The sequence below is a fragment of the Alligator sinensis genome, unplaced genomic scaffold (assembly GCF_000455745.1).
Source record: "Alligator sinensis unplaced genomic scaffold, ASM45574v1 scaffold752_1, whole genome shotgun sequence".
Taxonomy (NCBI): domain Eukaryota; kingdom Metazoa; phylum Chordata; order Crocodylia; family Alligatoridae; genus Alligator; species Alligator sinensis.
Window position 1 is genome coordinate 2,272,727 of NW_005842000.1, and position 25,938 is coordinate 2,298,664.

At 57.1% G+C, this 25,938-nt stretch overlaps 1 protein-coding gene across 1 annotated transcript; it reads left to right on the forward strand.

Annotated features, from left to right (window-relative positions):
* Window positions 1-2,255: 2,255 nt before the first annotated feature.
* SAMD10 (sterile alpha motif domain containing 10) lies at window positions 2,256-22,833 on the forward strand. The gene is given in 5 exon segments (XM_025201664.1): window positions 2,256-2,445; window positions 7,233-7,417; window positions 15,742-15,910; window positions 20,231-20,371; window positions 21,183-22,833. Coding segments are annotated over 5 exon segments (708 nt in total). The 3' UTR covers window positions 21,206-22,833.
* Window positions 22,834-25,938: the final 3,105 nt, after the last annotated feature.

Genomic DNA, 25,938 nt, shown 5'->3' on the forward strand with positions numbered 1-25,938 from the left:
AGTGAGGAGCAATTTGTCCCCTTGGGGTCCTCTGCTAGGGTTGTAGACCCTGAGGGCAGTGTGTGAGGCTAGGTCCCAAGTGGGCAGGGGGGAGTTACACCCCCCAGCATTCAATCAAAGTCTGCTGTGTGGTGTTCAGCAATCACTCTGAGCCAGAGAGCCTCACCAGGTCTGCTTTGCTCAGCCTCTGCGTTTTGGGCACAGCCTGGTGTGAGCCTCTGTGCAAAGCAAGAGCTGGGACCAGCTGGCTCTGGCAAGACCTTTAAAGGTGCAGTTCCCCACATTGTGTGCCAGCCTCACTGGCAGTCTGGCTACGTCTGCATGACCAATTCATGCCCTGTAAGGGAGACATGTGAAGAGGGGAGATCCCTCTGGACACAGCTGTGCTGGCCATGGGGTTCTGGCAGGGTCCTGAGGTTCCCCCACAGGCAAAGCCTGTTCAAGCTTGGCATCACTGTCCTGTGCCCAGCCGGGGAGGGAGCCAGGACAGCACAGTGCAAGTGCCTCCCTCCAGGACGGTGCCCCTGGATGCTGCCCCTGCCCTGGGCCCTGGCACCAGCACGACCTGCCCAGCAGAGCAAAAGGGGAAGAATAGCATGGGGAAACTAAGGCATGGAGTAACTTTCCTGAGACCCCGCAGGAGACGCAGGCTGAACCCAGCGTAGCCCTTCACTCTGGAGCCTTCCTCGTTGTCCTAATCCCCCGAGGGCTTCGGGGAACTGGCTGTGCCCTTCTTGCCAGCCGTTCTCTCTCAAGAGGCTAAGCGACTCGCCCAAGGTCACGCCAGGAGACCTCTCCACTGCTAGGATTAGAAGGGGCGAGCGGAGGATGCAGCAGGCAGGTCCTGGGCTCCGGTGGGCTCGTGGATCCAGCTCTTTTAAGAGAAGTCATTCACGCTCTGTCCTTCCATGTCCCCCAGCAGCCACACCAGTGAACGAGCTCAGGGAGGAGGGGGGTTGTCTGAGGGCCGCGGCACGGAGGAGAGGGGGGCTCGGGGCTTCGGCGGTGCTGTCAGCAGGAGGAGGGCTTTGTGCCGGTGAAGAATGCCAGGCTCTTAATCCTCCTCCGGTAATTGCTGGCTGGTACGGGAGCCGTCCGGGCGCGCAGGCCGCGGCTCCAGCCCACCGCTCGTTGGCAGGAGGGTTGAAGCAATCAGGGGAGTCAGTCGAGTGTGGAAGAGGTGTGAGGACAGCAGGACCACAGCCGCTCGCTCCTGACAGCCGGTCCTGAGAGCTCGCCAGGATGCAGCAAGCCCGGCCCTCCCTCTGCTGCATCTCCGACCTGCGGAGAGCTCACGGCGCACCTGAGGAAGGTGAGGCCAGCTCGCCTGCAGGGCACAGGGCCAACTCGCTGCTGGCATCCTCCAGGGCTGGGCATCTACCAGCCTGGAGTTTGGCCCAGAGGGGGAGGTACTGGGCTGAGGGGGGAGGCGACACGGGCAGAGCTGTTTGCATTGGCAGGGGGCACCGGGGGCAGCCAGACGGCAGGGTGTGATGGTCAGAGGGCAGGAGGATGGCGGGGAGGATGGATTTCACGTGCTTTGGGTCTGGACGGGGGCTGCACCGCTGCGCTCTGCAAAGAGGGAAGAGTTTGCCTCTCACCGCCCGTGTGCCTTGCTTCAGAGCCCGCACACCCCTGCCGTTGCTCCCTGCTCCCTGCCCTGGCAGCAGCCTGCTCCGGCCCCTGCTAAGCGAGCTATTGAGCGGGACACCAGCATCGCGGCGCTGAGCATGGCCGAGTTTCCTGGAGGAGGAAGCAGAAAGCTTCCAGAGAGCAGCCCAGGAGCCGTGGGTTACAATGCAGCGGCTGCCTCTCCACCGGGCCGTGCATCCATTTGGGCTCTCTGCGTGCGGCTGCCTTTCTTCTCGGCGTCGTTTTTATTCTCCCCCCACTCCGCTTCTCCCATCTGCTCCTCTCCGTGACATTTCTGACTTGCCTCAAGCCACGTTTGACTAGAGGAGCAGAGATACCCCGCTCTCCCTGCTGCCCCGCGAGCCTCAGCTGCTCCACTGCAGATGCGCCGTGATCACCTGCGGACACAGATCCTTGCCTCGCAGCTCCCTACACGGGCTGCTTACTGTTTCCAGGCCCGAGTCCAGCTCTTGCTCCTTTGTCAGGGCCTTGTGCATGGCACGTGGTGCTGGGCCTGAGTCTGGAGCTGGGGTGCGGTGACGGGAAGGCCGCCTTTCCCTGCTGGGGCTCAAGCTAGAGCCAGCTCCTGCAGCCACGGCCCAGTCCGGACGCATACATCATGCATGCGTTGTATGCAGATCGGAGGGGTCAGCGCTGGACCACCACCTGCTCTGCCACGTGTGCTGCCTGACATACATGCAGTTCATCAGTGAACACGTCTTGCCAGGCTCACATCTCAAAAGCCATGCCCCGTGCTCTCCTGGCATCACCTGACAAACACCTCTGCCCCCACCAGGCACCTGGGAATCTCAGGTCAGCTTTGCTTTATATAAACCTCCTGCTCCTGAGCGGAGACCTTGTCCTGCCAAGTCAGAGCCCAAAGCGAGATTTTATGGCTGAGTTAGGATATCCTGGAAATCGATTTTTTATTGCTGGCCCGGGCTGAACGGGAAAGGAGGCACCGAGGTGCAAGCATCCTTGGACCGAGGCCACCACCGTGTGCCGGCTCCCCGCTGCAGAGAAGTCTGCCGTAAACTCTGCCTCCGAGCGGAGACCTCCAGCTGCTGAGAGCAGATTGAACGTCCCGCACCTTCCCGCTGCGAAAGCCTGCTGCTCTTACGCTCCTCGAGCCAAATCTCACTCCTGGGTGCAGGCAAGCACCTTCTGTTGACTCGAGGGCAGCTGTGCATGTGTCCTCCGGGGCCCCGTTCAGCCTCTCGCATGTGCGGCGAGTGCATCGTTGCCTTGCATTGCTTGAAACGCTGCTTCGGAAAGCAAAAGAGTTGCACTTCCTCGTGCTCAGCCCATAAAACCAGGTCTGTGGCAAAGATGTGGAGTGGCATGAGAGACGGGTGAGAAAAACTCCTCTCCGCTGGGAGTCGGGAGAAGTTCCCAGCTGTCCAGCTGGACCCAGCTGTTTCAGTGGCGTGCCTCAGTTTCCCTGTTTGCGCTGATGTTGGTCAGTCTTTGCGACCAGTGGGCCAAAAGCATGTCCCTTTAGCGCGGCATAGAAACCATAGTGTAGACAGAGGTATCCCAGCCTTGCTGCTTTGTGGTGACCGGCGAGCAAAGGGGGAAGACAGCAGAGGGGATGCGGTGCCGGTCACACCTCCCCCCAGCCCACTCCTCACCTCTGGAAAGGCCATTTGGGGACTAATCACCAGCGCTTGCATCTCAGCTCGGCTACCGGCATCCTTCCTCTCTCACTCTCCGTGCTGACATGGGAGGGGGGATCCTTCAGCTATCTACCCCCTGGCTTCGGATCAGTCCCGGGGGCCTCAGCTGGTCCCTGGCGTATCACTCGCGCTTGGTTTCTCCAGCGTGCCCCTCTGGACGCGGGCAGGAACTCTGTTGTTAGGCCCTGGCAGGGATTTGCTTTTGCTCTCCGCGTACTTCCTACATAATTGCACTCCCATAAAAGACTCGCCCCATTTGTTATATTAAAAACAAGAGAAGAGCTTAAGTGACTTGCAGGCAGGAATCTCCCCCAAGGGCTCCCGGGAGCTGACAGCTCGCTTGGTGCGAGGATCATCCCGGCCTTCATGGCACATTTAGCAAGCATCTCCTCCGATGGGCTCGGTTTCCCGCTCCATTTTCCCTCCTTTGAGCTGGTTTATTTCTTAATTAGTGGAAAAGGCTTCACTCCCTTCCTGCATACGGCGTGCTTTTCTTTTAATAAAGGGAGGGCGCTCCCTTTCTGAGGCTCGCAATCACCGGGAATGGCTCTTGGGTCATTAATCCTTCTTTGGGGACCACAATTGCTTTTTTGCAGCGTTTGCCCCAGGGGTTTCTTAAACCAGATTAAAATGGCTCAGCTGCCGGGCATTTCTACCGCTCCCCTGCCTTGACGAGGCGGTTGGACTCGGTGACCTCCTGGGGTCCCGTCCAGGCTTGTTTTGCTGTGATTCCCTTGGGAAGAGCATTCGACAACCTAATCAGGCTCGAGAACGGTTGGATATTCATCTTCCCCCTTTTTCTTTTCCATTACTTCTAGTCCTCAGACAGGCTCATTCCTGCCCAGCACAAAGGGGCTCCGGGAGTGGGATTTTCCTTGAATTCGTTTCCCGTTGCACAAAGGTTTGGTTTTGGGATGGGGTTTTAATCTGGAGGATTTCTCCCTTAGAAATCCTGACTGTAGTGATGAGTGCCCAAGAGGATTGGTGCTTTCTTGAACCCCTTCATTTCTGCAGGGCGTTGGGTGCTCTGTGCCGGGAGCTTCCCTTTGGGGCTTCTCTGGTTGCCGACTGTTCGTTGTAGTTGAACCAGGTGAGACGAGGGAGGCTGCTAGCGTTTGCTTTGCAGGATCAGCAGAGCTTATGTAAAGCCTCCTGCCTTTTATCTGGAGCAGACGGGCGCGTGGGTCTCTAATACGGCTGCTTCATTCTTGCCACAGGCTTTGTTTTCCTTCCCTAAAGGAAGGCTTTGCCTTTTAATTGTAAGACACAAACAGAAGAGTGCAAGTGCATTAACATCACAGTGCACATGCACACGTTGGCCTGCTTGTACCTCGACTCTGGCCTTCACGTACACGTGCAAATCCATGCGTGCACCTGTGGATTGGCATGTGCACAATCGTGCTGCATGTAAGTGCACAGGAGCCGACAGCTCGTGTGTGTGCAGGTACGCCGATGAGCACACTATTGTAGGTGCTTTGGCATCGCGGTGCATTATGAAGGAGAGGAGATAGATGCATGGGTTCTTCTGGCTTGGTTATAATCTCTGGGAAATTCTCCTGCCCCTTCAAACCGTCTGGGAATAGGAGGGAGAGGGGGGCATTTCCCCTTATCCAAGAGGCCCAGGGTGCCCAATTCACCTCTGCGCTCTCACTGAGCTCCATGCCATAGCTCATAATATAAACTGGCAAATTCATATAAACTGGCTCCATGGTTGGGACCAACTGTTTTGGTCTCCCCTCCCTGGAGGAGCTGGTCCAGCAGATCCCCCTCACCCCCGAGCTACACCAGTTTTCAGCAACGAACTAAACCGTGCTATAAACCTGGTGTCCAACACACCTCCCCATGACAGCACCATGGGGGCAATCACGGTGGCAGTGCTGGGGCTGAGCAGCGAGGGGTGAGCATTGGGGTCTGTGTCTACCTGAGTCTCTGCAAACAGGGAATCAAAGTGCATGAAGAAAAATAGGACATCTGTGCCATGTTCAAGCCTGGGAGGCACCTGGAGGTGGGGGAACATAGGGGCAGTGGTGTCTTTCCCTCTGTGTGGAGCATCTCCTTGAGTTTTTAGCAGCCCAAGTTCAGGCTGGAGTCAAAGGAAAGATGGCTCATCACTTCCACAGCACCTTTCCTCTGAGTCTTTCAAACACCCTGGCATTGCCACTCTTGCTGCTGACATGCAGGGGGGCACATGTGCTGCTGCGTTGGGGTGGAGAAGGGTCCAGTGGTCCCCTGAGACTGCGCGGGTGGCCAGCGATGCGCTGGAGCCAGACCAGGGAGTCGTCGTCACTGATCCTGCTCTTTAGTGCAAAGCCCGGGGTGCAGCAGCAGAGCAGCTGGGGTGTCTCGCTAGGGTGCTAGGAGCCTTGCTCTGGCCACACATCAGAGAGCAACCCCAGTTGACCCAGCTAAGGAGCTGGACCATTGCTCTCGCCTTCCAGATATGCCTCTGCTGCGTGGACCGGGGTGGGCTGGAAACTTCCCCTGCTTCCATCACGGCACCGGTGCCCCGGCATCCTTGTGCAAAGACGACAGGGCTCTCCCACCAGTCGCCTGGGGGCAGGGGGCAGACCGGCCTGGGGGGCAGCAGGGGGCCAGGACGGTGCTGGCAAGACGGCGCGGTGCAGATCCGCTCTCGGAGCATCTGTTGCCATGGTAACGGTAGCTCGCTCCATGTGCCGGCTGAGAAGTGGCAAGAGGCAGCGTCTCAGCCCGGCTGGTGGGTGGGTCCGGCCCTCCACGCGCGGACCCGAAAGGCTGAGCCGTCCCCGACTGAGGATGCTCTAAGGGGCAGGTGTGTCGAGGCCTGGGGAGGGCTGCCGGGCCCTTTGCCCTGCCTTGCTCTGCATATAGCCCTGCTGGAAAGGGGGTTTTCAAGGGCTTTTATTCCCCTTCCCTGCCTGACAGTGGTCCAGCTTGCAGTGGTGCCTGCTCAGGTCTCCTTCCAAGTCTCTCAGCTCCTACAGGATTAGTCCTACAGCGGAGAGCTCCAGCCTCTCCAGGACTCCCAGCGAATGCTATGCCATGCAATCCTGCAAGCTGGGGGTATCTAGAGCTGCCTGGGGGTCCCTCTGCAACCGTGGGGTCAGGACATGGGGGAAGTGCCCCATGCAGCGCCTGCCGTGGGCTCAGGCGGATCCACCTCCCTGCCACGTGGCACTTTGCCCTGCCTGAGGCTTCTCGTCCTCCGTGGGCTGTTTATCCCATGTTGCCTCCCTCCCACAAGCCTCCAGTTGGCTGTGTTTAAACCTGCATCGCCCCTAGCAAAGACGGAGCCAGCCGGGGAGCCCCTGCACCGTGGCTCTGCTTGGAGGGGACCCGGCTAGGCAACAAGGGGGTTCACATCAGTGTCTGCCTGGGAGCCAGCTTGTGTGCGCATTCACACCGCAGCTCCCATCCACCAGCGGGTCCAGGGGAAGGCACAGCTGGTTTGCTAAGAGCCATGATCTGAGATCTCAGATCGTTTCCACCTCGGTAACCCGTGGGCCACAGCCAGTGTCTTTAAGGGCATGTGGCTTCTCCAGACTCAGAGATGCCAGGTGCTGATGTTTTTCCTGCTGCTTCCGAGGAGCGGGGATGACTCCTGTCCCCCAGGCCTCTCTGGAGCAAGCCCCGATGCCTGCATAATGGCCTCACTTGCCTTCCCCAGACACGGCTGCTTTTCTGCATGGGGCCGTGGTAACTCCCTGCCCCAAAAAAGCTGCTCCTCTGGGGCTCAGCCACGAGCTGGTGGCAGCAATAAGCTATTCTCTGCCAGCCTAGCCAGGGGCAGGGGACATGCCATGGGCATTGCAGCATGTTTCATTCCCACCACCTCCCCGGGTCCTGCTGACACAGGTCCTCTCGCTCCCGAGTGGCACATGGGGTGGGGTGGGCTTCATGGTGAAGGCAGCTCACCCCAATGTCACCATTCTCCATCTCCCCCAGCCTCGACCGCTCACTTCAGCTTCTGCCAGAACCTGCTGGAGCACACGGTGTCGGCCGAAAACCTCAACTACCGGCTGCAGAGGAACCCGGGCAGCAGCCTCACCTGGCATGATGGGCGCAGCCAGCGGCCGGCCGGCGGGAGGACGGTCAAGCTCCTTCAGCAGCCAGGAACTGAAGGCTCACAGGTACCCGCCACGCCGGGCTGGGGCGTTCCCCTTCTGCCCCTCCTGCAGCCTGTGCTGGGGGGATGTGCTCCTTTGGGTTACAGGGGCCATTGCAACACCCCCACCTCCATACACCCTTCCCCGTGTCCCTGCATGAAATAAAGTTCCCGTCGCTGCAGGCTCTGGCTGGTCCTGACCTCTGAGCTCGCCCTCTGCTTGTCCACCTCATGAGCAAGGGGAGGCCTGGTCTCCACCTGGTCTGGGAAAGGACTGCGCTCCCTCTCCTCCCATCCATGCTACCAGGAGCATCTCTCAGCATCTCACAGACTGGGCCCCCCACTCACATCTGCCTCTGCATTGTCTACCTGAAAGAGAGCAGGATGCAAAGGGAGCTTCAGAAACCCCTCTGTGGGGAGGGAAGGGGCGGAGAGAAGAAGTTGCTTTCCTTCCCAAGCCTTGTTGGTGTTTGCAAAGGGCTTTTGAAGATGAAAAGCTGGATAGAAGCACGAAGCAGTGTGTTGATTAGGCCCAGCTGGAGCCAGCTTGCCGGGGGCTGCATCCAGAGAGGGCAAGCCAAGATAGCACCGTCTCACACGGGTGCCACCGCACGGAGACTGCTCTGGGGATTAGGGGGGCTCCAGTTCCCCCGTCTTTCCGGGAAGCTCAGCTTGCCCTCTGCTCCCCTGGCTGCTGGAGCGCTTCGCTGACGGCTTGTGCAAGAGAGGAGCAGTTGCAAAGCGTCCTTCGAGGACGCATTGGGAGACCGAAGGGTGGAGAGCGGTGCCTTGCAAAAAGGCTGGATGTTCCTCCTTCTTCCATGCTTCATGTGCAGCCTGCACTGGGCTTATCCAAGGGTCCCTGAGGGCTGCACAGGGGGAGATGTGGGATAAAGCAGACACACGCTCTGAACTTAAATGAGGGCCTTTGAGGTCTGAGGATGGGGGTACTGGATACACCAAAGGCTGAGGCTGGTGGGGGGGTGTTAAGGAAAATTTTTCATGTCCCAGATCAAATTGGCCAGATCAGGTCCAAATCCATTTGAATCATCCAATACATGGCCCTGTTAGTGGCAAGTATCCTCCATCCCAGCCTGGGGATTCAGATACTTCCAATACTTTGGTGGGCATCCTATATGCAGCCCCAAGCCCAGAGACTTGGGGGTCAGATGCCCCCGAGTTTCACTTGCCCTCAGCCTTAGGGCCGCAGGAGCAAGCTAGGGAAGAGTCTCCCATTTCCATAAAAGTCACAAAGGTGCCGCCACTGGGGAAATGTGCCTCCAATTTATTTTTTAATTAACAATGGCTGGTGGGGCCAGGTATGGGCCGAGCTGCTTGCCGGAGGGGTACCGCATCGAGTGTGAGCTACCAGAAGTCACACGTTGCTTCCTGAATCGGGACCCACGGTGTCAGCAGGAGCGGGCGGGTTGGAGCACAAGCACATGTGAACTGTGGAGGGCTCCCAGCTTGTGCATGCAAACGGGCTCTCTTTCTCCATCTCCCACGGAGCTGACTGTTGTGGGGTGCTGGGGTGCCAGCCTGGCTGAGGGTGGGACGAGGGTTGCCAGCCTGGCTGTACCTCTGCTTGCAGGACAGGGGGGTCCTGTTAGCTTTGTCCCTCTGCAGAGCCAAGCACTCCATTTCAAGAGTGCTCCCCAAAACTGCCCCTCCCCAGTCCTGCCTTCCTGGCCCGCTGGGGCTTGGATACACCAGAAGAGAGCCTGTCCCCTCCTTGCACCCTTTTGCAATGAGGGGAGCTCTGCAGTAGCTGTCCTAGAGCCACAGGCCTGTAATGCTTCAAAATCTGGCACGTTTTGCAGCATCTCTCAGCCTGATTTAGGCAATGTGCCTCGTCACATCCCGGTGTTGCTAAAAGCCTAGGGCGGTACTGAAGCAACGAGCCTATGTTTGCGAGTGATTTTTCTCCTTCTGCCTCCATCAAAAGGCTTGCCGTGCAAGGCTGGGGGGGTCTCTCTAACCTCTGAGGGGCTGACACCTTGAGAAAGGAGTGTGGGGGATAGCAGGGAGCAAGCAGGAGCAGAAAGCAGCTCGAGAAAGGGAACATGTAGGCAGCAGGGGTTAGGGGATTTCATAGAGCAGGGAAATCTTATGGCTTTTAGGGTCTAGTGCAGACCCCGTGCTGAACAGGCTGCAGGAGCTGAATGGGTGCAGAGAGCAACTCTGTCTGTACCCGACATACTGAGGTCAGTCTCAGGAAGCAGTGGTTTAAATCCTGCTTTTCATATCACAATGCAGCATGTCATCCTGGCTGCTAGGAGCCCACCCCGTGCTGCAGTTTCTGGCTGGCTCTGGGCCCAGTTGTCCTCTGCGTGGGGTCCTTGAGGTATCTGTGAACCTGCCAAGCCATCCAACTCTTGGTTGCCCTCATGAGTCCCCTCAAAGCCAGCCCAGGCGGGAGGCAAGCGGTTTGGGGGTGCTACGTGTGATGTCTGGGGTGCTTCTATTCACCCTCCTCACTGCTGGACTGAGCAGCTGCATCTCTTCCAGCCTGTGGTCCGGTTCCTGTAGCAAAGGCAGTCCTAGGGCAGCGCCAGGGGCTGGATCTGGTCCCTGGCCAAGCAGGCGTAGACCTGGGAGGTCCTGTTTCCTGACAGCAAATTAAAAGTTTTCTGCAAAGTTTGAAACTTTCCCCTGGGAAATCATCCCTGGGGCTAGAGGTTTCCCCCGTGGGAAAAGCATCCTGACAGAGGATTCCCAGCCAGCCAGAGCACACATCCTGCCCAGACAAACTGCTCCTCTGCCCCGTAGAGCAGCTGGAGCCAGGGTCTGAATTACCCCAGGATTACAATCTTCCTTGACCCCCTCCAAGGCAGCTTTGTCTCTGTGGCCCCTGGGGGACCTACCACGGAGGCCCAGCACAGTGCTCATTCCCCAGAGAGCTACAGGCTGTCAGTGCAGGCAGCAGCTCAGCAAAAAAAAAACCCAAAACCCAGCTGCAGCTAGCAATGGCTGTCCTCCAAGAGGATAAAATGAAGCCGGCAGCTCAGCCATCCAATCCTGGTTTCCTCAGCTAGGTTCTGCTGGAGAAGGGGAGCTGGTGACCCCTTTTCCTGCAGGGGCCTGGGGAGCACTCCTGCTCTGCCCTGCTGTACAGACCCATCTTGTCCGGTGCTGGCTGAGCGTCGAGACTCACTGCTCCAACAACTTGCATCTCTAACACCTCTGACTGCCACGCAGGGATCGGAGGCAAGAAAGACCGTCCCTACAAGTGAAGAAGAGCCCGGTGAATTAATGCAACATGATTTGACTATATTCTAAACCCCTGCCCTGCAGCCCTGGCAGAGAGGACCCCTAGCACAGAGGGCATGAAAAGGCAGGTACCTTGCAGATGGTTCCTTGGTCTCCTTCCAGTAGAGAACAACCTCGGAGCAGGTCCCTTAAATGCCAGCATTTGATATTCATGGCTGCGAGTTTATCAGAGAGACCATTTAGTTCAGCCAGCTGGAAAATGAGCCCTTGATTCATTACACTTTCCCATTTACCACCTCCACGAGCTCAGGGACCCGCACCAGGCTTCCCATCGTCCGGCAATGACAAGAGAGAACCTGCCAATCGATAGCGTGTGGCAGCATGGGCAGGAGGGACCTGTCTGGACCTTTATTTAGTGTAAGGACCCCCACGGTGACGACTGGAGCTGTCCAGGTCAGTGGGGTGGGATGGGGCTGGTCTGGAGTGGGAGAAGAGAGGTTTTATTTCATGCTTGGGGAGATTTGTTTCCAGGTGCGTCTGTTTGGCTGCACAGTCATGTTCGAGGCAGCTGCATGGGGAGAGAGGTGGTTGCCAATTTGCAAAAATAAGTTTAACCACCAGGAATCTGCAGTCTGCTCCTTGAGTTGGTCCCCCAACCCTGATTGTGCTTGGACTCGCTTTCCCCTCCGTGTCCCAGCTTTGCATAGGCAGGTTAACATTTGTTGTGATAGCAAATAACCTCCAGCCACCAGCCTCCGGGGCTGGGAGTGGGGTGGAGGGGACCTGCTGGTCCAAGTCCCTGCTCCTAGGCAGCCCCAGTAGTTCTGGGATCCTGGATCTCCCCCATCCCAGGTGAGCACGTTGCCCGAGGACACCCGGGTATGCGGGGCTGAGGCTCTTGCTCATTTGATGCACACAAAAACATTAAGATCTTCATTTCCTTCTGATGCAGAATGGGGGGAAATGGGAAACTCAAAGCTGCTCCTACTCAGGACAAAGCATTTCCTGTCCATCTCTAGCCTCGTCCATCATCGCGTGCAAATTGTACTTAAGAAAACCCTTCTCTTGTCTAAAGTCTGCTCAGGCATCCAACTGCTTGTGTGCAACGGGGGGGGATGGAGACATTCCCACCCTTATAACCCGCATAGCCCCTGCTCTAACACTCGAGTCCATGGGGACGAGACTCACGTGGGTTTACAGGGACACTGCTGAGGAAGGACAGCCGCGCGGTCCTACGTAGGGCTGGGGCTGCCGTCCAATCTCCTGGCTGCCCTCGCGCTGCCTCCGGCTTGGCCTCTCTGAGGGCCGTGTCATTAGTTTCAGTAGCAGCCACATGTCTGAAGTTCCTGCTCCACTAATGAGGCCTGTTCCTTCATTAGGCATGCTTAATTAGTCAGTGTTCACATGAGGCAGCTGATGCAGGGACACTGAAGTCCGTACCATTGCCCTTCCACACACGGGTAGGCTCCTGCCCACCCTTCCACGTCCAGGCACTGCCTCCGACACCTTGCTTTCCCAGACGGATGCTCCGGACATGTTAGGAACGCAGGACATGCAGGGACCTGTAAGGCCACCGAGCCTGGTCACCCGCCCTCGGGCACAGCCCTGGCCTATAACCCCCTTCAGCAACTGAGATCGGGGTAGCTTTTTGTCCCCAACACCTCACTCCTCCAGCTGATGCCTGATTCCCAGCCTAAAATGTGCATGAGGCCAGTTTATTGCTCCTGTGCCCACGTTGTCCTGAAGCCTGGGTTGTTCTCGTCCCTCCCTGCGGCTTACCCCCACAATGGGTTTGTAAAGAGCAGCCCCGTCCCCTCTCCCCTGGTGTTTTGCTGGGATTAGAAAGCCAGACTCCAGTTGTGCATCCATTCCCCAGTCCCACACCCAGCCCATCTCTGCACCTGCTCCAGTTCAAACCCACCTCCCCTGCACACGGCGCTCCAGATCAGGGCTCACTGAGGCCTTGGGCACTGATATTCCTACTTCCCTATCACTCCTGGTATATCCCAGGGCTGGCTTTGCCTTTCTCATGGCTGCAGCAGAGCAGTGGGATCTGCGACGAGCTGGCACGGCCAAGACCTTCCCCACCTCACTTGTTTCTGCCTGATTAGCAACCAGCCGGGAGCAGACAGCCTCGTTATCAGCCCCCCACCCCGTGGGCACAGCTGTGTTCCTAAATCCCATCCCATTTTGTTTCTTGCAGTCCTCCATGGTGTCCACTTCTTCCTATAGGATATCCCAGGCCTCTCTGCACTGATGATGCCTCCCCGCTTGGCGTGATCAGCACATTTCATTAGCCCGCTCCTCATTTGTGTGCGTGTCAGTATGAAAATATTGAATGAGATGAATCCCCAGACGGGTCCTCGAGCTCGGTCAGTGCCTTCCCCTCAGACCACTAATTCCCTTTCAACACCACCTACTGCAGCTCGTCCTTTGCCAGTCGCTGGACCCGCTTACGGTTCTTGTGCTAACCCCCATCTTCTCCATTCCCCCATGCTACTGCATCTCCTCTTTTGCTGCAGCCCTGATCTCCTGCATCCCCTTTGTGTAAAAAAATCACTGATCGGATCAAAGAAAGATAACGGATCAGTCTGCCTTTAATTATTGCTTCCTGGAAAAACTCTTCAAAGCCTGGTGTGCCAGGAGCCCCAGGTGCGAGGTCCCGGCCTCTTTTGCAGCTGAGGCCAGTCAAACAGGTCTGGAGTTGCCTGGATCATTTTTTTTTTTAATTCTCCCTCCTCAACTATAGGTTCTGCTATTGCTGGTCTCCAATTATCTGTCACCGCTCCTGCCATGTCTTCTCACTTGGAAACTCCAGCCCAGGCTGGGTTGCAGCTGATGCTCATAAATACAGCTTCTCTGCACCAAACCCGTGCAGAGCATTCCCGCTGGCCTCCTGTCCCTGCCTCCCTTGCTGCTACCTCTATAGGGCAACATCAAACTGCATGGGAGGGGGCTGCGAGACATGACGCATGCAGCTTTCTTTCCCTGGAAAGCTGGCAAATCTAAGTATCCTTCTTTGCCAAGCAGAGAACTGAGGAGCACTTCACGCAGTGACCGTATGGCTCCGTGGACTAGCGGCCATGGATGTGTCTGCAGCAGGTTCACATCTCCCACGTGCATGCTCCTACCCCAGGGTCAAGGCAGAGTAGCTTCCCCCGCTCTCGCGGGGTGAGCAGTGACTGGAGGAGCAGTGAGCTCTTGCCCCATCTTACCTTGCAGCCCCACGTCTGTGCAGCCCAGCCCCGCGGTGCAGAGAACGGCCCTAACTCATCACACCGCGCGTCCTCAGCAGAGCGAAGAGCGGACCCCTCGCTTCCCTGCTCTCTTCCCTTTGCAAACGCTGCACCCCCAGACTCTCGCATGGATAAAACAAATGTTTTGGGCGGGCGGGGGCCGTGACCGCAGCCTCTGCCACTCTGGAGCAATCACATCCATGACCGTGATTTGACTCCACGCTGCCATGCAGATACAGGCCTTGTTATCACCTGCAGCAGGCAGGGCCATGTGGAGCCCTCCTAGAGCCTGTAATGGTGCTTGTGAGCTGTGCCAGGCTCCAGCCAGGGCCATTATTCCTTCATTTTTCAGGCGTGCTGAAGAAGCCGCGGACTTTGGGCTCCCGGACCGATTTCCCCGTCTAATTGGACGGGCTCCTGACAGGACGAGGGCTCCAGCCGGCCAGAAACGTTCCCCGTGAAGAATTGGAGTAGTCAGCTCCCCACTATTACTGCTCATGACATGTAATTTGCTTCATCCTGAGCTTAATGCAGGTTGCGGTGACCTTGCAGGGCTGCAGCATCTCTCAGACAAAGGGGAGGAAGGAAACTTTGCAGTGGCTCCGGGCTCACGGGCAGCAAGGACCCACGGTCCCTAGAGCTGTCCCTAACGAGGGTCGATACAGGATGGGGGACTGGGGTTCCCTGCTTTCTGGAGGAAGGGATGGTCTGAGGCACTGGGCCTGGTGTGAGGGTCTCCCCACCAAACTGATGTCTCGACCATCCTGGGTGCTTTCCAGTGTATCTGCAGCCTGAAGGCGCTGGGGGGAAAGGGTGCATTTCCCAGGTGCGAGTTCTGTCTGAGCGAGGCCGGGACCTCGCACCTGGGGCTCCTGGCATGGAAAATTGGGGAACGATGCAGGGGGCTTATCCCTTATCTCTCATGAGAAGGGTAATAAAACATTGGAGCAGGTTACCCAGAGCGGTGGTGCAGTCTCCATCCTTGGAGGTGTTTAAGACCCGAGTAGACAAAGCCTTGGCTGGGATGATGCAGTTGGGGCTGGTCCTGCCTTGGGCAGAGGATGATCTATTTGGGCTGGTCCTGCTTGGAGCAGGGGGTTGGACTAGATGTGACCTCCTGAGGTCCCTTCCAGCCCTCAGTGTCTACAATCCTATGATTTTATGATCTATCTCTTAGCAGGGACAGGAAGGAGATCCTGGAAAGCTGCATCTGGTAGAGAGGTAGTCTGGGGAGGGAAATAAGCCAGTCACTGTGTGACAGAGCAAGCAACCAGCTTCCCCCGGCACTATCGCACCCCTCCTGGGGGCAGGAGGACATGGGTGAGGTCTGGAGAGAGTACGGTACCTCCTGTATAAAGGAGGTGGATGGGGGGGAAACATCCCCTCCCTGGGCTCCAGTGCAGGGGAAGGCGCCAGCCCCTGCTCCTTGGCTGGAGCATCCTGTGTCACAGCCCTGAGCCATCTTGCTAATTGGATTCTTAACGAGCAGCATCAGGAGTGGCTGGGACAGCTGCACACAGCAGCTCCCGGGGACGTCACATGCACTTTGCTGCTCACAGGAAGGACGTGGCAAGTGACAGGCCATGCCCAGCGCCAGCACGGCCCCTATCACAGGGACCAAAGCGGGGTTTTAAAGGGTGAAGAGCCCCCTGTTCCTCCCTAATGGTTGCCAAAGCAGCAGTGCCAGCAGTCGATGCTTCTGTATCATAAGCCAGAGCCTTGCAGCTCTCATGTGGCCAAAAATATTAGCTTGATGCAGGCCTGGCAGGTGCCCAGCCCAGGGATGGAGCTTGCAGTGGCAGCCGCATGGATATCAGTGGGAGGCTGCTCCCAGGAGCACGATGCTACCAGAGTCCATTAACGCCCTGCCCTCTCTCCATGTCCTGCTTCCGAACCCCCACAGGGTCGTGCCTGCGACCACTACGGCCTCTACCACACCAGCCCGACGCTGGGCAGCCTCACCAAGCCGGTGGTGTTGTGGACCCAGCAGGACGTGTGCAAATGGCTGAAGAAGCACTGCCCACACAACTATCTCATCTATGTGGAGGCCTTCTCCCATCACGCCATCACAGGTAGGGGTGCCGCGGGGGCTGGCTGCATGCTGCCCGAGGGGTCAGCAAAGCGAGTCACCTGCAGCTGCTTGGTTCGTTAGGATAACGAGCAGGCCCTGGTGTTTGGGGAATGTTACCATCTGGGTGAGGAACTGGAAGAGGATGGCAGGTGACCCCGGGGTAGCTGATACCATGCTCAGCACTGGAAGGGACCCCGGATCCCAACCCCGGTCCCCCCATGGCAGGGTTCGAAGCGTCCGAGCGCACCCCCAGGTCTGACCTCTGTGCTCAGCTCCTGTGCATGCAGAAACCACGTGGCTGAGCACCCCCAAGCTTCACCGGGCTGGATCCAGCCCTGATTTCTGCCGGTGGGGCTCCCCTGCCTCCACCCAGCGTCGGTGCCATCTAAAACCATGGCAGACAGGCTGGACGGAAGGGAGGCATTGCAGGACCCAGCTGTCAATGGGCAGGGCTTGCTCACAAGCTCACCTGAACCCCAGGATCTTAAGGAAAATCTCAGCGGCCTTTATTTGAGCAAAGTACTTCTCCATTCCCTGCCCAGGGACCCTGCGGAGGGGTGCGGGGCACGTGGTGAGAGGCCAAGGGCAAAACATTGCATTGCTGTCCTCCCCAAAGTCCTAGAGGCAGCTGTGAACCTACCACCTCCTCCCTCGCACTCTGCTAACCCTGATGGGAGCAAATAAGATGGATATGAGCCAGGAGTGTGCCCTTGTAGCCGAGAAGGCTAACACCATCCTGGGCTGCATTGGGAAGAGCATTGCCATCAGATGGAGGGCAGTGATTCTTCCCCTCTGTTCGGCACTGGGGAAGCCACATCTGGAGTCCTGTGTCCAGCTGTGGGCCCCCCCACGACAGAAAGGATGTGGACAAGTTGAAGAGAGTCCAGCAGAGGGGATCAAAAATGGTTCAGGGGTTGGGGCACATGACCTGCAGGGAAAGGTTGAAGGAACTGGGCTTATTTAGTCTGCAGAAGAGAAGACTGTGGGGGGATTTGATAGGAGAGGCAGGCAGCACAGGAGCTGTGCATCCCCATACCTGCCTTCCTGTTCCTCCAGCCCTGCTCATTAGAGACGATCCCTGATAACGAGGGGTTGGTCCAACCTGGCACCCGGACAGCCGCCTTTTAAACTGAACTAAGTTGTCCAGCGAAGTTGCAAGCGGATGCATGAATGCAACATAGGACTTGTGCCCAACTGTGTGATTTTTTTGGTTTTTTTAATTTAATCACCAAAATCGGTTTCCTCTTTCCCCCCAGCTCTGGATTTAGGCTTTCATGGGCTTGGTTTGCAAAGAGGTGATGGCTGACTCCATGGCTCTGCCTGTTACGGGAGCTCTCCCTGGAGACGCCGTCTCTCCAGGTTCTTAGAAATCTTCCTTATCTGGAGCTGAGCGCTGCACAATTATTATTAATAGATCTTTGCAATGCCCCGGGCAGCTGAAAAGCAGGGCTCTCATTCGGTGGGCAGGGAACGGAGGCGAATTGCACACATGATGCCTAAGCAAGGGGTCAAACTGCATTCTCCAGCCCCAGTCTGATGCTATGGCCTCTGGACCCTTTTTCCTGCTTGCCGGCCCTGCTCAGTGACAGCAGTGGGATTCCTATCACATCACACCACGGAGTGAGAGCCAGAAATACTGGGAGTAGCTGGAGGAGTCATTAGAAATGCAGAGATGCTTATGGAGGGAACAGATATCAGCTCCACATAATATCAGTTTCTTGCCTCGTCAGTCCTCACGGACTGCATCCAGGCCGCTGCAAGCCAAGGAAGAGGCAAAAAAATGCTGCCAGATAGTCTAACCTGCCTGAACTATAAAGACACAGCTCCTCAGAGTCCAGCCATGACCAAAAAGTGCAACTAAGAAGTTGAGGAACGATTTACAGGGCATGGAGTTTACTGTAGAGATAGGCCAAAATCAAATGCATCTGCAAGGCTGCTCATGGCTGGGGTTTGTCTCAGGAGAAAACTGCTTTCACGAGGATTTTGACCCAGACAGTGAGGAATCTCATGAGATCAGCTGATACACGCAGCAGGCTCGAACCCAGACAGGTGTTGGCAGAGAGTTTCCAAACTCCTAGCATGCCTCTGTTTTGCAGCATTCGAAACAGCCCCGTTTGCCAGTGTTTGGGGGTTTTCAAAAATGGTCTGCTAATATTTGTGACTCTGCTTTGTGCCTGGTTCTCGGGAAGTTACACTCGGGGAAGAAAAGCATCGAAGCATTTTCCAAAAGAAGAACCACGTCCACAAACAAGTGAGATGGTTCCCTATTCCCAGTCAGACCTTTTCCGAATGAGACCCAGCTCGACAGAGCTCCTGGCGCTGGGCCTGTCTTGATAGGTGTCTGTCGGGTGAGATCTGCAGCTTTCATGAGACTTCCCCTATCTTTAGCAAAACTCTCAAAGGGCTTTTTCCAGTTGTGGATCCATCCTAGATGCTCAGGACAGAGTCATATCAGGGAATGCCTCACTTCTCCCACAGACTTCCTAGGCACCGAGGAGTGGTGCATGCTGAGACCGATACCCCCTCCACACTAAACCAAGTTGTGCCCGAAAGCAGAGATCCCACTGGTTCCAGTAGACAGCTCCATGAGCACTGCCAGAAGGTGTGGAAGGGTCCTCAAGGGCCTGTTGCAGCTGCCAGACAGCTGGCAGGGCTGGCATGAGTGCTGGCGGGTGGAGGGCTCTGCCACCACCAGCAACAGGTTGTCAAAGCAGGCACAACCAGGACGGGACATCGACCTGCTGCACTTTATACTGGAGAACAGGCCTGCTTAACTGTTGCAGGCTCCAGCTGGGCCATCACTAGGTGTAGTCACACATCGACCCAGCATAAGAGCAGGACAACCCCTGCCTTCAAGAGGTTTGGTACCAGTCAGTCCCTGCTGCCCTCTGATGGCCGAAAGCCTGCCCATGTCATGCAAGTCCAGGCCTAGAAGCCCACCTGTCCAGGTGTGATGGCTTGTGCTGGCATTGAGCATCCAGGTAGGCTCCTGAGTAGCGTGCTTCACTGCAGCCAGGCTGCAGCAGCATCCTGAATTAGTGATCTGGGGCGCTTGTACATGTGGAGACAATTGCCCTTTTGTGCGGCTTAATGGTATCGCACTTTGCACATACATGAGTTTTTGGCGATTTAAATAAGAGCAAAGGGTGGTTTGCTGAAGAACATGGGGACCGACAGTCAGCAATGCGGCAAGATGAGTATTTTAAGGCTGTCAGTGAGGTATCTGGGAATGGAAGGAGCCAAGGATGGGGAAACAGGGCACCAGGATGGTCCCCTCCAGGGGCAAGGCTCTCTTGGAAGAGACTCTACAAAAGACCCCAGTCCTTACAAAGCAACCGTGCTGGGCCGGTCCCTGCCCTGTGTGCAGCCTGTTCTGTGCAGCAGAGATTGATAACAGAGCAGGCTGCCGGGGTGGGTGGGGAGGAAGGGAGCAATGGGGCTGGGAAGGGGGATGCCATAGCTTCCCGGCCTGCGGGGATGATAAAACACTAATGCAAGCTCACCCAAGTCCTGGCATCGGAGATAAAGGAAGCATTAGGCAATGCACTCAGGGAGACAGGGACAAAAGTTGGTTGTAAATCGCTCTGCTAATAGCCCCCGGACTGGCACAGCTCATGCGGACACTAATGTGTTCTGATGGGTACGTCTGAAGCAGTGCGTGGGATAGCTGGTGTGCCGGGGTGGAGAGGGGGCTCACCGAAAATACACCCTGCTGCAGCGAGGGAGTGGGGATGAGAAAGATCCCACCTCTGGGCACCAGCCTTCCTGGGGATGATGTGATCCCAGGGCAAGCGCTTGTCCAGAGAGTCCTGCCCTGTCTCTTCGACACTGGCCTTGCTGGGTGCGGGGTGAAGAGCATGCAGTGGCTCTGGCTTGTCCTTTCCATGGCCACCTGCAATGGAGTGCCAGCTCTGTCCGGTCCAGGGGAAACGCCTGAGATGGGTGATCCCAGCTGGAAGGGCCTCTGCACACCCTGGAGATCGAACAAGTCATGCAAGTGTGGACAGCAAGCCTGATGTGGGGTGGGGACTCTCCCCAGGAAGGGAGTGGGAGCTGTGTGAGTGCATTCACTACTGGCCTTAGCAGCCACAGCCTGAGATCATTGCAGGCAGTGCAAACACCGTCCCGGGGCAGCATCCATGCAAAACTTTGCATATGGAAATGACAGGCCATGCACCCAGTGACTGATGATGAAGTTTGCGGCTCCATCCCATGGCCCGTGGTCACAGCCGCATGGGGGCAGCTTGGAGGCCTCCTTGGCTCGCTGGCCCCTGGGGGCTGCCTATTGCATGGCTCTGACCTCTCTGCTTGTGCCGCACAGGTCGTGCGCTGCTGCGGCTCAACGCCGAGAAGCTGCAGCGCATGGGCATCATCCACGAGTCGCAGCGGCAGGAGGCCCTCCAGCAGGTCCTGCAGCTCCAGGTGCGGGAGGAGGTCCGTAACCTGCAGCTGCTCAGCCAAGGTAACCAGGAGGTGGCAGAGGTGGCAGCTGCACCCTTCGCCCTGCAGCCGTGGGGCAAATGCCAGGGTGGGAGAGGGGAAGAGGGACTGGGCAGGCTGGGATGGGGACTGGTGGGTGAATTCCAGCTCCACTGCAGCTTGGAGGCAGAGAGCATGGCAGTGCCTGCCTTGCAACAAAATCCCAGCAAGGATGAAGTCAGGTCCCACCCAGGAGAGCTGTCGCAGCATCCCAGGGCTCAGCTGTGCTGCCGGCTTTGTCTTTCCCACCCGCTGGTGGGGAGTACCAGCCAGGTCCTCCCACGGGCCCTTCGTTCCCTTCCTGCTACTGACTGGCAATTTGCCTTGGGAGGAGATAAGAATCCAGGCGTTGTGCCCTCGACATCCACAGGAGCAGGGATTGAGCTGCAAAGCAAAAGCAAAGCATCCGTGCCTTTTGCTAGGTCAGTGGGCTGCAGCCAGGTCCTAGGTACCTGCATGCGACCCATCTGTGGCACCGTAGGCTGCTCACCCCTGCGCAGGGCTCAAGCGCTGCCAGTGCAAGATAAAAGCCCACAGCGAGGAAGCAGGAGGAAACACGGGACAATGAAGTGGGTGGCACGGTTTCCTCCGGCCTGTCGCAGCATTGCATGTTCCCCGTGTAAATCAGAGCAAAGGCGGGTCCGACCCCAGGGCCCCCGGCTTTCAGCCCAGAGGGGTAGACAATGCCGTGGGAGGTGTCTCCCGGGAGCTACAACGGGGCTTGGCAGCGAGCACTGCTTGACGGTATCGTGCTCCCGGCTCAGCCTTTACCCCCCCACCCCTCCTTGTTCCAGCTTCATTTGGAAACATCTCCTAGCCGCACCATCTGTTTGGCAGATTGAACCTACACTGTGAACCGAGCACCTCTGGGATGGACTGCGGAGCGCAGATACGACAGCCTGAATAGCATGCTTGGAAGACAAGGAGACAGCTTCCCAACCGGTCCAGGGGCTGCTCTTTCTCTCTCTCTCTCTTTCTCTTTCTCTCTTTCTCTATTTATCACCCTTTTTCTGTGCAGAGAACAGATGTTTTCTCCAGCAAACAGGACTGAGAATAAGGCAAACACTTGGCAGGACGTAGGCACCGCTGCCCTGTCGCGGGGGAACGAACGACGGAGGCAGCAGCCAGAGACGCTTGGTTTGAGGGATGGAGTGGCAGCGCCGTCCTTCATGGCACGGGCAGGTGATGCCCAAAGGGCCACCAGTCCCAGGGCAGCTGGTGGCAGGTCTGCGGACTTGACTCATCTCAGTACCTCAGTGCTCACGTGGGAAGCGTTTGTCTCAATGCCGACTGGGCCGTATTGCAGTATCCTAGGAGATAACATTATCAGGAGCAAATGAGATGACCGGACAAGCCAGAGAATGCGAAGGCAGAGCCAAGCCGCTGGGACCTGGCTCCACTTCGTGAATGGAAATGAGAGCATCCCTTTGGCAGAGACCAGGCCAGGCCCGCCGCAGGCGGGGAGGTTGCTGCGCCTGCTAGGATGCACGGCCAGGATGTGCTCGCTGGGTTGCCTTTGTTCTGCTCTCATTGGGGGGCATGCAAGCCAGCCAGAACTGGGGGGTCAGGGCCACCTTCTGTGGGTGCTCCCCACTCCTAGGACCGCAGTGATGCCAGCCGGGCTGAGCGGGATCTTCATCTCTGACAAGTGTGGAAATGCAGCCTGGACAAACCCTTGGCCACTGCCCTAACAGCAAAGCCCAGGCCATCTGCATCTCCAGAGTTCGTGTTGCTCCACGGGTCCGTGTTGGTCTCTGGCGGGCGGCGGAGATGGTAGCAGGCTCCAGGGTTGCAGACTGAGGGCTCCTTGGTGCAATATTCCTCCCCTGTCCCTCAGCTTCCCTGGGAAGTCCTGCACCAGGCTCTGTCTTTCTCTCACCTCCCGCTCTGCGCCACGTGCATTCACTGTGCTCCTTCCCAAATACTGATTCCCCAGCCCCATGCAATCACCTGGACATCACACCTGAGCTCCAGCCCAGGTGGATCCTGGCACTCCTAAAGCCCGGCAAGCCAGGACGTGATGGATAGGAGCAGCCTTCTTCTCACCCTCACATTGAGGCACCCTTTTTGCAATCTGTCCTGGTAACACAGAGCTCCCCGACCAGCTGCCTGTGATCCTCTGCCTTACAAACTGGCAGGCTGATAGGAAACGGTGAAGCATCAACCCTAGGATTTGTGCCAGGGGGTAAGGGGTGTTCTTCGTTTGCCGAACCTTAGGCTTTCCACTCTTCTGTACCTTACAGTGACCGGGGCCAATCTATGCACCCAGAGAGCAGCCAGGGGTGTCAGCGACCCTACGGAGCCAGGACCCTGGCTTTTATCACCCACATTGGCTTTGCCACCTCAAATTTCTCAGACCAAAAAAACAAGGAAAGAAACCCGTCTTACTGGCCTGTTGTCTTGACTAGAACCAGGCAATCTATTTGCAATGACCAGTTCCTCCCATGGCTATAGCTCTTTTTCTGTTAATAAAGTAACAGACTTTGGGTTTCTTCATGAATGTGTCCAGTCTTTGAGCCTGCTCCAAAGGATGGCTTATAGATAGGAGCGTGTAAGAGCTGGAAGCTGAAACTGGACACAAGATGAAAAATCATAAAGGTAAGGGTAATGGAGCAGGGAGAGAGCTTACTGAGGACTGCGGTACCTTCCTCATCCCGTGGATCTCTGAGAATGCAAGCAGATGTTGCATTTGTGCTGGGAAAAGCCATTTTATCCCGGGACTAATTGCAGTCATTCAGACCAAGCTAGGAAAATAGATGGCAGTGTCCCTGGGTGAAATGCTCCCGTGCTGTGGAGAAGGGCAGAGCGGATCCCTCTACAAGCCGCGAACATGGCATGAACTAGGACATCAGTGCTTGCAAGTTCATCGGTGCACGGCTGGTCATTTAAATCACCCGGCATTTTTTCTGCATCCTGATTGGCTAACTCAAGTTGCAGCAAGGGAGGTTTAAATTGGATATTAGGAAAAACTTTCTCACTAGGAGGGTGGTGAAGCACTGGAACAGGTTACCTGGAGATGTGGTGCAGTCTCCATCCTTGGAGGTGTTTAAGACCCGGGTAGACAAAGCCTTGGCTGGGATGATGTAGTTGGGGCTGGTCCTGCTTTGGACTAGATGTGACCTCCTGAGGTCCCTTCCCACCCTCATTTTCTACGATTAACTCGGAGCAACTCTAGTGCTTCCCATGCTGGGATCATTCTGGGAGCGGCTGGCCATAGACATTGCTATGCACCGGGGCTAGCAATATTAGCAAAGGGCTTGCTTTTTCCCTTCTCCCAAATGCCCCTGGCTGTTTCCTGCTCAGTGGTTGCCCAGAGAGTCTGCAAGGTTAACAGCATCCTGGGCTGGCTTGTCCATGCCAGAGCAATGCTGAGCACGGCTGCAAAGGTCATAATCTGTGCTCTGGGGGAGCCGCAATGAGCAGAATAGGAGCATGCAGCATGGCAGGTGCTGGGCACAGCATCCCAGACCAGAGGGGGTACTCTGGGAGGGAACCCCCAAGGGGTGTGTACGTGTGGGTGCGTGTGTGCAAGGAGCTGACAGACTCACTTGGGATGTCTGAGTATTTTTAGCCCCTCGTAGCGAGTGCATCTCACAGCATGCGTGCAATCCGCATCCCCAAAGCTTCCCTGGGGCAGGGGGCTGCGGTGGCCCCGGGACCTGCTATGACTAGGCAAGCAGGGCCGTGGCCCCTTCCATCCACTAAACAAGTGTGCCGCAGCAGTGAGCCCCGCCACGGCATGCTCTCCACGAGCTAGTGACTCCCGGTCCAGACTGCAAGGCACAGCAAAGCCGGAGGCTTAGACATGCATTCGTGCCAGCAGTTTGACCTTAAGAGCTTATGCTTATCCAGTAAGGGATCAAAGCTCCCCCGTGTGCCTTGTGCTCAATCAGGGCTCACTCCAGTGATTCCCAATTAATTCCTTGCTCTGGAGTGAGCTGCAGGAGCATCCAGGGACACCCAGCTGTCGATCCCGAATAGCAGTGCCACTCCGGAAAATCGTGACCCCTTCACGCACAATTTGAGGTAAGAAAAAGCAGCAGAATTACAGGAGTAAATTGTTTCCTGCAAAGGCTGTGCCCAGCTCTGGTTGTGACGGTGGTCATATCCAGGGCTGACCTTCTCCCAGTGGCATCCAGGTGTAAGCCCCCGTGGACGTGCTCTCCGTGGAGCAGACCTGGGCCTTGGACCTGGAGAGATGCTGGCACATGGAGTCAATGATGGCCCCTCAAGGTCTCCTCTCATGAAACAAGTCGCATATGCCAGCCCAATGCTCCTGACACCCTGGAAGCCCAGCATCTCTCACCCCCACCAGCACTTCCTTCAGGGAGATGACAGGGCCAGTTGGATGTAGGCACCCTCGCACGGCCTATAGCCTCTGGTGCTTTTCATCCTTGTGCCAAAGGACAGACCTTTTCCTGTGTGTAGGGACAATCCAGGGCTCCCTTCCACACGGCTATGAAGTTACATGGCGATGCGCAGCCAGGAGTAGCCCTGCGCTGGGCAGCCAAGGTCTGGTTGATGCTCCCTGTCCTTTCCAAACACCAATCTTTGCATCCTTCTGGAGGACAGGGGAGAGCCAGTCTGAGGGCTTCACCTTCTCCCCACACCACATCCTAAGTAGCGCCATTGCAGCCAGGGGCAAGGTACCCAGATGCCATGATAACAGGTGGCAAGGTCCCCTAAGCCGTAGGGGAAGAAAAGCAAGGGGCAGTGGGAACGAGAGACCTCCATGCTCAGCATCTGGATCCAGCTGTGCTTCCAGGATGCCTTGCTTCCTCCAACCGTTGCCCCCCGTGGGGCTACGTGGAGGACAGAGCATCTAGCTGAGCAAAGTGGCTGCAACGCTGCCAGCCCCGGGGGAGACTGTCTCTTCATATCACGAGCAGGTTTAAATGAAGAAGTGCTAGTTCTGTGTGCTGTGTTTAGCTGCTCTGAGCTAAGTAGGAAGTGCTTCTGGCCTGGCCAGCCCTTCCCAAGTGTCCAGCACCCCTGGCAGGGCTGTCCCACCTTGCCGAAATGGAGGGAGACCCGGAGCTGGGTGCTGACTAGTGGGGCAGGGGCGGTGGCTGCAGGGTCTTGCTTAGAGAGAAGGGAAGCAGGCGGTCCAGAGCCTGTTTGGAGCAGGCAGGATGAGCCCAGGCCTGGGGGGCTCCTGGTTAATGTGCACAGCAGGATGGATGTAGCTCCCAGGCTGCTTGGTTTAAATAGAGTCGTTTGCTTAGTGACACGAGCTCCAGCCTGGGGTGTGTTTGAGGAGGGGACCCCGCTTTGCAGTGCCTAGACCTGCGACACTGTCCTAGACCCTGCTAGGCTGATGGTGCCCCCGGCAGCTCTGACATCCAATGCTGCCCCCCACCCCTGCCAGTCCACCATGCGGCCACAGCCACAAGCCGAGCAGAGACCCCTGCACACCTGTGTCCTTGCTCCCGGGGCATGCCTCCGCTCTGTCTCCTTTGAATGCACCCCCACGGCCCCTGGAAGCCCATCCGTCTGCACAGCTTTCCGCCCATCTTTTTTGGGCATGCCTGGATCCCCCCCAGCTCCCAC